At 43.2% G+C, this 13,898-nt stretch overlaps 1 protein-coding gene across 13 annotated transcripts in view; it reads right to left on the bottom strand.

Moving 5' to 3' along the window:
* ANK3 (ankyrin 3) overlaps nucleotides 1-13,898 on the bottom strand; it is a 338,252-nt gene that overhangs the window by 84,171 nt on the left and 240,183 nt on the right. For all 13 annotated transcript variants that reach the window (XM_064430021.1, XM_064430020.1, XM_064430027.1 and 10 more), the window contains exons 15-18: nucleotides 13,317-13,415; nucleotides 12,494-12,592; nucleotides 8,641-8,838; nucleotides 5,718-5,816 (exon numbers count right to left, since the gene is read on the bottom strand). In XM_064430021.1, the coding sequence (XP_064286091.1) occupies nucleotides 5,718-5,816; nucleotides 8,641-8,838; nucleotides 12,494-12,592; nucleotides 13,317-13,415 (495 nt within the window). The remainder of the gene's footprint in view (nucleotides 1-5,717; nucleotides 5,817-8,640; nucleotides 8,839-12,493; nucleotides 12,593-13,316; nucleotides 13,416-13,898) is intronic.

The raw sequence follows: 13,898 nt of genomic DNA, 5'->3' as shown, positions 1-13,898 counted from the left end.
TGAGGTCCTTGGAGGGTCCTGGGAGCTTCCTTTTAAGTTTTCTGTAGCCTGTGGTCACCCCGTGTCAGGTCCTGTTTGGCGCAGCCGCTGACAGCAGAGGGACAGAGATGTGACACCGCATCACGGCTGGCTGGCCCTCGGCACGAAGCACGGGACATCCTCCTGCTCCCAGCCTGCAGCACAAGCACTGCTCAAGGTAAAACTGCTTAGCAAAATGCTCTCAGTGCCTGAAACCCGGGGAGGATGTCCTTAACTGCTCAGTCAGAGCTCAGGTTCCTGCACTCAGCTCAGGAAGGCACAGCAATTGTATCCCAAGATCCCCACGTGAACCAAGGTATTCTATTGACTGCTCTGAAACACTCCAACTGGCAGATTCTGCCATTACACAATTAAATTAACAATAAAAGCAGCAATTCTCAAGGCTACTTGAGCTTGCTACTTTCATTGGCTATAGAAAGGTGCCTGGGAGGCTAAAATATTTTGCTTCAAAAGATATTAATAATTAACCCATCCACAAACAGACAAAACCCCAAAACAACAAAAACCCCATTAAAAAAACCAAAAACAAAAACGAAACATCAAAACCCAGCTCACAATTCTATACATTTCTACATAGCTGTTCAGGCTTAGTTATAATTACTGGCAAAGCACTAAGGGATTTAGGAGGCAGCCTAATATTGAAAAAGTTACTTCCAAGAAAACCAGGGCTTTTGTTTAACACAGCTCTAACAGACATCACCTTCTGGCTGTTTGAAAGAATGAGCAGCACCAGGGGAGTTAGCAGCTGGGAAGGGTTTATCAAAAGCTACAAGAATAAGTGCCAAGGCAAAAGAAGATCAGAATACTGAACTTTTCATTTCTAATGGAACACATAAAGAATCCCTTGTTCTCTTGCCCTTCAATTTTTACTTTTGAGGGGAATTATCACAAGTCTTGTATATCATGTCAGTGAATTACTTTAATATCCTCCACTGGCAATAACCATAAATCTTAACAGCTTGAATTACTGCATCTTTCTAGTCATGCTGACTCTCAAGCTGCTCAGCTTTTGTTTTTCTGCTGTAAATGTCAGACAATGAAGCTACAGTATTGTTGTTTACAGGGCTAGAAACTGCTTTAGATCCAAAGATCACAAAGGCCTGACTGAATGAAACAGGCAAACCTAGGTGCACACACAGAGACACTTCCCTGCTTTGCTGAATCAGGACCTAACATGCTGCAGTACCTTGCAAAGGTTCATTATTGCATATTATCAGGCTGGAAAGTTCCACAGAAATGCCTTGATAATGACTGAGCACATAGAGCCAAGGAGAGACAGTTAATGCACCATGAAGATATACTGAAGACACCTGTATTTGAGTGCTTGTTCTGTATGAAAGTCATTTTTCTCAATAGTACTTCCCTCCCTCCCTGCCTCCTTCTTATCTCTTCCTGCATCTGAAAATGAGATATTCCAGTGGAAAAGCTGGATCACTGTTATGATCTCAGGCTGCTATGGGGCTCCTGTCAGAACAAAGCAGGCAGATCTGAATTAAACTGAAATAAAAATCCCAGCTCAACCTGCAAAAGAACATCATGACCCCTCAGCCACCATCATCTCCTACCAAAACTACAGTTTTAGAAACAAAAGGCAGTTTAATACTGGCTTTGTTCCCCAGACAGTCATCAGCCACGGGAAGCCCAACACCAAGAGCAGTGTAGTGACTGTGTGACTGAAAAAACCTGCACTGAAATAAAAACTCCAAACCCTGCCTTTCATCCTTGACTGAACCAGCACTTTTCTCTCAGTCTTCCTTTGCCAGTCCATGACAGTACTGCTGGATCCTACAACTACACTCTCCAATGGGATAAACAGTGGAAAAATGACATGTGGAGACCTGCTGAGCCATGAAACAATATTTACTCGTGCCAACTACCAGCACAAAAGCCCTGAAACAAAAGCAACATCACATGTACCAGGACAGCTTTTCACACTCAGCATGACCACCAGAGAAGGGATATCTGCTCACAGCCATGGCTCCAGACTGATTTTCAACTCCCAGTATTATTGTGAATGGATGAACATGCCTTGTGTTAAGCATGACACTGCACAGTTTGTGGTTCAGCACCAAAAACTCTTTAGCATACCTAAATTCAGGCAAACAGATGCAATGTCAGAATGGACAAGAGCTGCTGCTTTTGCTGCAGGACACTAACATGCCTTCTGCAAACACCAAATTCAATTATTAAAGCTCTCTAAATATGAAGGATTTTGTAAAAGCTCAAACTTTACCACCTGAAGTGTGTTTTCTTACGTGGCTGAGTTTAAACCACATAACAAAATTTTGTTTTCAAGTGTAGGAGCAGCTTTATGGCCTCTCAGGCACTAGTTCTGGCCTGCTGCACCAGTGTTGTTTACATTTCAGCATTGATTTAGACTCCTGCAGCTCTGGGATTGGATGCTATTTAGTTAATTGATGCAGCAAAACCAGAAGGATCCCACAACACTATTAATAAATGCACTTCATAACCAGAAGCTATTCTTCCTTTCATGCCTTTTTCTACTACAAAGGTCAGGAAAAAAATTTCTTCGGAGGGAAACCACCCCAAGAGAGACCCACAGATGCAATTGTTCACTTGTGAGAGCAATTCTGAAAATGATAATAGCCAGAACTGATCCTAGTCATACAGACGAATCCCCTGTACAAGTGATTTTCTACAATACTGGATTTTTCTTTTTCCCTGATACAGCTTCAAGAGGCAAAATGTGTTTCTGCCCCATCTTCTCCTTTAACCTGAAAACTCCCCAGACTGTGAGCAGCGTCAGAACTCCCAGAACTGCAGACTCTAGATGTTTTCACAGGGAGGGTAAGTTATATATAAATGATGACTAAAGACCAGGAAGATGATAGTTCATTGGTCCCTACTCAGGAGTTCAGTGACCTATAGATATTAAGTTAAATGATATGGAGTGTTCTCCCCCTATTGACAGGTACTGTGCTGGAGTGACACAACCTATGCTTGCTTATCCTGGGAAAATGAGAAATAGGATAAGGAGGGAAAAAAAATAAATAAAAGCAACAACAACCAAAAAAAAAGCCCCAAAATCTGAGTTAAGAGAAGCACATGGCTGTGAAATGGAGGGAGGAAAACAGAAGGTTAGTGGTGACACTGCTGGTAGCAGAGATCCCCAACAGAATGTCACTCTGAGCTGTGCTGCTTCACTGACTTCTAAGGCATGGATGGCCACATCTCTGCTGCTGTATGTCCAAAGGAATGAATCCCAACTGGACATGCTGGACAGGATTGTGCAAACATGCAAGCATAGCAACAGTGCCTCCGAAGCCAACTCAGCTGTTGCTTATCTTGTCCCCCAATGCCTGTGGTTTTAGAGGCAGAACGTACAGTTAATCCATCTAAATGGGAGAGCTTGTAACTGCAGGGCTGCTCTTTTACAAGGCAATCATCTCACCTTCATCTGTATAGAGCATGAGGTCAAAGCATGGCTATTCTTATAGCATAGCATTTTCCCTTCACTGTAGAAATTCAGGGTTTTTCAGGAAGGAACTCGGGGTGATCATCAGTTTATCCAGAAACAATTCCCTGCTAAAACACCCAGTACGGCATTGGCCCTTTCCTTATATCACAGGAGATAAAAGAATATCTGGCAGACAGCTCCAAGTGGCTGACTGTGGAGCCTGCAGGGCTCACTGCTGCACAAACCCAGTAGATGGGACCCTGCAGAAGCCCGTGGAAAAGCACCAAGCACATGCCAGTGCATAAGCATCGAGCTCATTCCACTCTAACAGATTCCTGCTAGGCATATCCTCTCTTCCCAAGGACTAACTAGTAGGGGAAACAGGACAAGATGTTGTGGGTGTTCTTCCCTACAGCAGCCTACAGCATGGAGAATTTCCCAGACAGGTGACTTCTTACAGCCCAAAGCAGTCCTGCTTGAATACAACCTGACTTCACCTGACTTGTGAGTCCCTGAGCCACTTCCTAACAATTACAGGGCAGCAAAAAAGAGTGTACTGGGAAACTATTCTTTATTCACACTAGTTACACATACAACTGAGGAACAGGGGTGAACAACAAGAGATTTACTTCTATCTTCTTTAAAATTACATGACTATTACTGGTCATGTTGCACACATGGCTGCATTTTCTGGAGCTGAATGCAGAGCTGCTGCAGCTGCACCACGCTGTCCCTGGGACTCAGCAGACATGCCCTGCTGCCTCTCAGCTGTGGCAGTAGCTCAGATGTTTCCACCACCTTAATGTGACTAAAAGGCCACTGCAGCCCAGAATGGGATCCTGTTTGGACACTGGAGAGCCAGCAAAGCAAACACGTGTGTCTGCCTGCACCTGTCAATATAAATGTCTCCTCAGACTGTTTGCTATTTGTGGGATGGCCAAGAGCACTGCACACAGGGGCAAAGGCAAACACTCAGATGAGCTGCATGGCTTGGGAGGTGATTCAGCTCTGGCCAAGTTAAAAGAACAGGTTCTGCAATGTCCTGCTACTGAAACCAACACCAGGTAGAAACTACTTCTAGGAAAGCAACCACATTCATCTGAGGAAATTGTGCAAAGAATGAACCAGAGCAGATCTCAGCTCCTACTGGGTGATCTGGCAGATAAGAGCCCTGACTGATTCTTCTTTAAAATACAGACTGAGGATATGTTACAAAAGCATAAACCTGGAGCAGCTCCTGGGATTTTAGCAAAACTCTTTCAGGTTTACATCAGGATAATGTTATTGAAATCAGCAACTGGTACAGTTGGAATTACACTGTAGAGAAATCAGACAACAATGACTTTTCCCTCTGCCACAGATTATAATCAACTGAGCTGCAGCCAGACAGGATGATGGACTCAGCCCTTTCTGAGCTGTGATATGATAATATTGCTGGACAGTCTGACACACCTGGACATTCCTGGCATGCAAGCACAGCACCTAACTTGTGGCATACACCCAGCAGAGAGCTGTGAAAGCTACTGCTCTGCAAAAGAGTGCAGGTCAGATTGTGAGACCTGCTTCATTCAGCTGATTTAATCCACTACAGTCCAACTATTTGATCTCAACTGTTTTCTTGCCCAGCTAAAGGAATGCCTCCAAGATCTAGACAAAGCATGAGGAATGTAAGTGCAATCAACACAGAGATCATTATCATTAAATTCTGAGCACTGTACACTGTTAGGGAGCATAAAATCCCTTCTGCAAAGGGTCTTTGCTTCAGGACATGGATCTTAAAAAGCAATACGGTGAAGTGAGAGGTGTCATTTCTGGGGGTCTCAAAAGCCATCCCCAAGCACCTTGAAAATCCAGGTCTCTTACTTAGGAGTTCAAATATTTAGGCAAAACTATTTTTAGGCAAGTAAGTTTGAAATAGACCACCACTGCATATATGTATTTTACATTAGATAACAGTTTCCTTACTCAAAAAGTCGATCAATCCCACTTACCTTCAGTGAAGCACAATAATAGGATACAATCTAAACCTCTATTGATCTAAATATTTGGCAAGAAATAGGCTTACTGCTCAAAGGCTGAGCTTGACATTAAACACCCAAGCTTATATATCTTCAGCTTTCAGAATATATTCTGCAATAATTTATTACAAGGAATGTTTCCCTGCTGTGATTTCAGTTTCACCCTGAAATCAATTCCTAGCCTGTCTAGAGGCTGATGGCTCCCTGGATGGAAATGTTTCATGTGACAGTGGTGTTCATACCTTTGTCTGTGCATCAACAGCAGCTCCCTGGTTAGCCAGAACCTCTGCTACATTGACCCTGTCCTCTTGGGCAGCCAGGTGGAGGGGCGTCAGTCCACTCTGCAAATCAGAAACAACAGGTAACAATCTCCAGAGCAGGCACACGACCACCAAAATGCCTATTCAGGCATCAGCAAGACTCTAAACATCCGACTGAACTTAAAGAAGTTACACATTCCACTTTCACTGTGTAGGTGCTTTGTATTCACTGTTGATCAGCAGGAAAGTATAATTTAAAAGCCAGAAAGATGAGGTTTCTTTAAGACAAGGAACATTTCTCCATGCAGTGTTACATGTGGGATAGCAAATTATTGCTCTTTAAGGAAAAAACACGCAGTATTTTTTACCTCCTAATTTACTTCCCTATAATGAGTCAGACTTTCAAAGCAATATTGAATCATTGTTTACACTTCTGCAAGTTTTTTACAATCACTCAGTTTTATCCTTACCTTTTACACCTCTACTTGATCATTTTCAGACACAAACACAAAAGAATAAAACTGCATTTCTCTGAGATCAGGCCCATTTCTCTCTGCTCAGGGAGTATACAGACTTGAAAGCAATATAAACTGATAGTAATTTTTCTTATTTAAAACTCAAGATCTAAATATTTTTAGAACCTCAGAAAACTATACAACTTTCTGCCACAAAAAAGGGGTGGAAGATAAAAGGGGAAGGAGAGAGAAGCTGCTGAGGACATGTTGTTAGGAATGAGAAAGAATATCCTTTCCTTGCAAATTATGGTTAATTTTCTCTCCAGTTCCTACAGGAACAGCACCAAGGACAGAAGAGCAAGTGGTAGCAGTTGTCACGTCAGGCAGAAACACTCACTGCTTCCCACCCTTGAACCCAAATCCAAATCCACAGTGCACTCCCTACCAAGGCCAGTTATTTTGAGATGGCCCCACTGCATTTCACTCCAAGATGCAATCCTGATGATAACACAGCTTAGGTGTGACACTAACACAAATATGTAACAGTAACCAACCATAAATTACCTAATGGAGCCTGGATATTAATGGCCAAACCTCCTAAGAAGATTTAGTAATGGGGAATCTGAGTATGCAGCTCCAAACCATTCTGTGGGTCCTGAAGAAATAAATGCTCTTTTTACTCCCATTGCAAAGCTGCAAAACTCAGAAATCAGTGGGCTTTAAACATCTGGCTTTGAATGTAAAGGTGCTGTTCTCTGAGGAAATGTGCATCCCTAAGAGTGTGGAGGGGAATTACTCCCCCAAAGGTGGTGTTATCAGCACAATGAGAAAGTGGAGATTACAACTGAACAGATTGCTGGATGCTGCAGGTAATTAACCTCTGGTGGCACTGAATCAATGTGCCAAGCACTTCAATCATGCTCCCTGTGTCAGCCTCAGCAGCAAAATGGGATAGCCAATGGATGGAGAACACGTATATGGCAAATTTCCCTGTGGGGATACAAAGTCCTTCCTGCACTGCATAAGCCCACACACGATTGAGACTTGTGGGGGAAAAAAAAATAATCCACATCTGCAAGAGAAGCTTTCTGAAGGAGGACTCACAACTAATCAAATTGGAAAGTTAGAAGCAGGAAAACACAGCAGCCCTGTGCAGAACACCCACTGCCTCAGAGGATACTGACTCTTCCTACCTGCTGAGAATAAGAAATATTTTCCATGAATAAAAATTTCTATAGCCTCATCTAGCCACACAAATCCATTCTGAAACTGCACTTGACAATGTCAAATAAGAATGTCTAGTGGGGCATTTAAAGAATTAAGGCTGAACATTTGCTAGAAACATTACTATAGAGCAGACTTAATGGCCTATGAATTCACACATAAACTAAAATACATCAACTTTCCTTTTCTTCCACCACAAGAAATGATACCAAAAGTTACTGTGGGCTAAGGAACATACCCTGGGGAGGAAGAATCAGTTGTATTAAGGAACAAAATCTCAAAAATTTGCTGTTATTATCCCATTAAAAAAGTCACCATCCCTGAACAAGTCAGCTGTTACCATGAGGTGGTAATATTTGTTATCATTTGCTGGTACATGTTACATTTTTTGTCATAAAATATTATAGTGCTAAAAATGTTACAAATAAAAAAATACAAAAAAATAAAACAAATGTTACAATTACACATGTAACAATTGAAAAATGGGCAGGCATATGTGGCATTCACCTTCTCTGGAAAAATCCCTTTGAGCAGGATTTTCCTCCTGGGAAGCTGAGAAGCCTCAGAGAAAAGGAAAACAATTCTTATCTCATTTGCTTCTCCTGTGTTTTGCTCATGTGGAATGTGTTTGGAGATTGTTTCACTAGATTCTGCTGTGAGTTGTTTTGACTCTTTGGCCAATCATTGCAAAGCTGTGTCAGGACTCTGGAGAGAGTCACGAGTTTTCATTATTATCTTTTAGCATTCAGTAACTATCCTTTCTGCATTATTTAGTGTAGTATTCTTTAATATAACATAGTATCCTAAAATAATAAATTAGCCTTCTGAGAGCATGGAGTCAGATGCATCATTCCTCCCTGCCACGATGGACCCTGCAATAGGCATATTCCTAGAGGCTGATAAATGACAGGTGCCAGCCCCAGCAGCCCCTGTGGGGAAGAAGATATTTTCTTTCTGGCCAGGTTTTGGCAGACTAGCATAAATTAATGCTGGATTAATAAATTCCACTGCAGCACGTGTTATCACCAAACCTTGTGTACTACAAAGGTTCCTTCAGTGTGACATGGCACACTGCTCTTTGCTAGCAGAGATGACGATGTGTGTTCAGACATCAGCAGTGGTTTCCAGCACGTGCAGAATCCCAGGGAGCAAAATTTAACTGCAGGGCCCTCTCCTCCTCACCCTGTTTCCACACAGCCTTATCCCCAGGCAGGGGGGACGCCCACCTTGTTGCTGAGGTTGACGTTGGCGTTTCTGGAGAGCAGCAGTGACACCATGTCCACGTGGCCGTCCTGGGAGGCGAGGTGCAGCGGGGCGATGCCCTGCCGGGTGACGGCGTTGGCGTCGGCGCCGTACTCCAGCAGCGTGGTGGCGATGTCCATCTGGTTCTTCTTGGCAGCTATGTGCAGGGGCGTGTAACCATTCTGCCAACAGAAAGCGCTTCATTGCCAGCTGCTCATTCAGCCACTTTTCTGTACCCCCCCCAACTCTGTGAATAATTATGCCGTTAGTTCTAAAAATTCAAACACAGTCAAATACAATGTTAACAAGCTGCATGAACCAATGTACCTGACCTTTAAGCAATCTTTTTTTTCTAATGTACTGATAAAAAGAGGAGGATTCTGAAGTAAATTTTCAAATTTAGGAAAAGATATCTTTTCAGGAAAGGACAATCTATAGAAATAGGAGTTTGAATTTTGTTTCATAGACATTTGCTCCTTTTCCTTAAATGTACATAAAATCTTTAACCAACAGAAGAGCAGGATGTGTGTTCATAACTCAGAACAGCTGTTATTGTTTGGGGTTTTTTTCCCATTTCCCAGTGTGAACGAAAGCATCATGCACATGAAATATGGCCTTTGTTGCAGCATTTACCCTAAACCTTACTGACAAGCTGCTTTTTCTCAGATCAAGGGAAAACTGAAGCATATAACTTTAGAGTCATGCATTCCTTATCTTTTTATTCCTTCCAATATGTGTACCCAGGGAGCCCACTACTAAAAATAAAAATGCAGTATCTATTGCCTGATACAATTTTGTAACTCTAAAAAAGGACAGATAGGCAGAAAATAGATAAATGGATATAAAGAATAACTGATCAGCACACAAATACTAAAACTCTGATGGAGGTATGACCAGCTTTTGGTACAGATTGCAATGACTGTTTAGTCAAGAACTTCCTGTCTTTCAGAAATGTATTAGCCCTCATTTTCAAGTAAATGACAAATGTGCACACATTTGCACTTGAATAAGAGACAAGGTCAGGGGGGATGTGACCCAAGCTGCATAAATTTTGTATTTTTGTATGGCATCACAAGTACCATTTGCATCTCAGATTACCCAGCCCACTAAAATCTACCTAAAGGCACAAAGCATTCACCTGGCTGGGCTCCTCCCTGCCCCCACAGGGCAGCAGGGCTGGTCTGAAAAGGGAGAGATGCAGAGCAATGCAGCTGTGAGCAGGGAATAAATACATGGGGGCTCAGAAACGATTACAAGAGAGGTTTAATAGGAACCTGGCAGCAAGAGATGCACAGCACTAGTTTCATGTGGAAAAGGTTCTGTAACCTCCACATTCAATTCAGATTCAGTTCAGACGTTGGATACCAGGTAGTTGAAAATGACACTCAGGAAACAGCGCCACAATCAATAAAGGAAGCACATGGCCACTGAATTTTCACTTTGAAGATAAAGTGCTTCAGGAAAAACAAACATAATCCTCTCCATTAGACTTCCTGCATGATACTGCCATGTAAAACAACCACTGCCACACGAGCACCTAATAAATCCTAAATACTGCATGCTAAATCCTGCATATCTTCTACAACACAACTCCTTGAAATGGAGCTCATATTACATTATATAAAATAACAAATGCAGTCTCCAAGGCTCTTCCTCAGAAATATTTTGCTTTCATATATTGCTTTCAGTGGAATGGACAGCAGCATGTTGCCAAGAGAAGGCAAAAAGAGAGCTGAAAAATAAAAGCTGAAATTCAGCTCAGTCCCAGTCTGCATCTTCTCCTCATAAGGGCAGCACTCTGTCACTATGCACAGATGGAGAAAGCAACAGAGAAGTTTAGAAGGAAGGGGATTGGGTTATTCTGCTTGCCAGAGAAATGAGTGGAAAAAGCGAAAATGGTTAAAGATGAAGGGAAAGAGGAAAACTGAAGTTTTGGGGATGGCATGACAAGGAAAAAAGGCACTGTGAAGTGGATGCTAAATTCAAATTAGGGATAAGCCACACATGAAATTAGGCACAAGTTTTGCCTATGAGAGAGAATAATGGTTCATCAGAATAACTGTACCACAGCACCAGACTCTGACATGCTCATTTGCCATACCCTGTCACTTACCCCTCTTCAAGGCAAATTTTGCTGTGCTTGGCTAATGAACCACTCTTAAGTTAAGATCAGTGTTAAAAACAGTAGTGTCACAGGAAATGCAACCACTGATGAAACTAACTGTGGAGCCAGTGATGAGATATGACATAACATTTATTTACTGGACCACACTTACAAAAAAGCACAGGAAATCATCTGCTGTTACCAACATCATCTTTTGGCTGAGTGCACAGTGGGTGCCCGAAGCAACAAACATGTTCTGGTTAATTTTATTTAGTATTGATGCCCTGCTGGCTGCTGCCGTGGCTCACTCGCTGCAGAACACTAACAAATGCTTTCTTTTAGGCACACTTACAGCTGGCACTTGCAGGCCTGAAGTGGCAGCTGCAGAAGTGCTCTGTTACAGATGGGGAAGCTGAGGTGACCTGACACGTGGGTTTGTACCACACTCTGTAGGGCTTCCACCTTGCTTTGGACTTCCCAAGCCCTCGGCAGGGGCTGCTGCAATGCCTGCCCCTACAGAATGCACAGCTCCCACTGGCAGTTCTTTCAGTGAAAACTGGGTCAGTGCCTTCTCATCCTCTTCAGAAGGTCCTTCCTTCCCCCAGTGGCATTTGAGAGAGCTGTGCTGCAGTAGTGAGAGATCAGAGATGGCTCTGGTTGCCCCCCTGGGGCACTGCTCTGGCAGATCGCCACTATCGACAGCATTGATTCTAAACTGCGCCTGGCTGCGGGCAGGCCGTGTTTATTTAACTTTCCCCTCCTTGCACCACAAACTCTGGGACCCACCACTCCATCCTCTCCTGCGGCCATGCAGAAGGGCTCCAGTGTATGGCTGCGCTCAGCCATGTGTGAGAGGAAGGCAATCAAGGAGCACAGCCCATCTAACTACAATACTGGCTTTTCCATTAGCTCTCCTTTCTCCACATCACTTACTTTTGCAGTGATTTAAAAAAATTGTCTGGGTTGTTTCAAATTAGGTATTTACACTGCACTTTAACCTACATATGTTTCCATCCTGCTTTACCTAATGTTCCTGCCCAAATATCAATTACATTCTGATCGATTATAGTATTTATCCATCCCATACTTAAAACTAGGATCCACAAAAGAAATAGTTTAAGCTTCTCTAGATTCTCTTTGTTTTATGCACTACCAGAATAAATTTACATATTTATTCTTTCATATCCTCTGAAACCTTACACTAGGCATTGTCTTGCCTACAGTAAATTACAATCAAAGCAGGCCTGTGGCTAGTTGTATTTCTTGCCAGTCCATTTATGCTGGGCTAGAAATATTTTTGTGAAGCACATGAATAATTACATATATTGTGCTGACCAACTCATCTGGCCTCAGATGTCATCCTGTGGCACAAACAGAAGTACCCCTGCATAGCTGGGCTTCAACCCAAGCCTGGCCTGCACATATCTTAAGGCAAAGCTACAAACTTGTCTAGCTTGGAGAAGTTAATGAGGAGGCTGGACAAATGAAAGCAAGGCTCAGCATTTTCTGGGACTGAAACTGGTGATTTAAAGTGCTTCTGCATCTTTATTTGCTTTTTGCTGTTCTATTCACCTGCAGGATTATTCCTAGCAGCTTTATGTGGATGTGAGACATTAACAAACAAGGTCACTGAGCCTCCTGTAACTGCAAACACACACAGCCTAGAAAGAACAGGGAATAAAGTGACATAAAAAGCCTGAGCATTGCTCCCCCAGAGTGGCCAGTACTTGTACCTTGGCAGAGGCGTGAGGTGAAGCTCCCTGGTCCAACAGGAGGAGGGCCACTTTTTGATTATCGTAGTGTGCAGCTACATGCAGTGGTGTTAAACCGCTCTAAAACACATGCAGAACAAACAAGTGCTGTTACAGACCCTCCCCAGGGCAAACTCAGGAGTTTGGAAAATTCCAGTAGATAAGGTGAAAAAACACATTTGTTACTCATTCATGTATCCAGAGTCTTTGGGAACTTTTAGAATCAAAAAGTAAAACAAATTTAGAAATCCTTCCCGAGCTGTGAAAGCCCCATTCACTTTTCCCAGGGAAGATGAACAGAGAAGCACAAATCTGTGCTGCTCCCAGGGTAAGGAGGTCACACCCTTGGCAATGTTTTCATTTTACTGCAGTGGATAAGTCAACTGCCCCTTGGATCTGTAAAAATCCAAGCTGGGCTGCTTTAAAAAGCTTGAGGTCCTATTGGCCTTTGCTCCCCACCCCCATCATGAGACCTGGGGAAGCAGAGCCAGCTACCCAAATACTCTGATAAGAACTGTAAATAGTCTGGGGAGGAACACGGGGGAATGGTTTGTCTCCATCCCCCTGGATGTGAACGCAGAGCACATCACTTTGTTGTCAATTAATGACAATAAAAGTCACTTTGTCCAGAGTTTGCTGGCTCTTGGCAACCCCAGCAGGGACTGGAGTACCACATGAAACCAATTCCAGCTAAACCCAGGCTGTGGATACTAGTGTGATGGTAAGTAAGTAGGAGGGCATTAATAAATTATTATCTGGTTTGAGATATTTGCTGTGCAAGTGGCAGTGGTTTCTTCTGTCCTACCTTTCCAGAAGCATCAGGAGATGCATTCTTCTGAAGCAGGAGGTTGGCTACCTCAATTTTCCCGTACTTTGCCGCCACATGTAGTGGAGTGAATCCTTTCTGTAAGGGAAAGCAGGAATATATTAATATCCTTCTGTAAGAGAAAGCAGCCCTGGGCACACTTTCTGAGGACAAAGAAGGTTTGTCTCTGATCTGCAAGGATGCAGCTGCTTCCATCCACCCCCTTACATAGTCCTGAGACCAGGCAGCAAGTCTGCAGATTCCCAACTGCCCTGTGGGGTCTGGAGGCCCTTCCCTTGCAAGGTAAAGCACTATCTACTTTAAACAAGGGACAAGTCTGTTCCTTTCTTCACACTAGGAAAGACCCAAGGGCAAGCCTATCAACACCCGCCTGGAATTTCTGCCCTGCATTCCTTCCATTCCAAGAAAATGCTTGTCTGGTCATTGGGGTGTGTTAAACATCAGGGCCTGAGGTACAAGTGTGAAGCTTTGTACCCTTTTAACAAAACATAGCTCACACACTGCTTCTGCAGCATTTCATTCACAAGCAGCCCTTGCTGCAGGTGTGCCCAATGATTCTGC

The sequence above is a fragment of the Passer domesticus genome, chromosome 8 (genome assembly GCF_036417665.1).
Source record: "Passer domesticus isolate bPasDom1 chromosome 8, bPasDom1.hap1, whole genome shotgun sequence".
Taxonomy (NCBI): domain Eukaryota; kingdom Metazoa; phylum Chordata; class Aves; order Passeriformes; family Passeridae; genus Passer; species Passer domesticus.
Note: the sequence above shows the minus strand (reverse complement) of the source record. Positions and strands in the feature narration are given on the sequence as shown.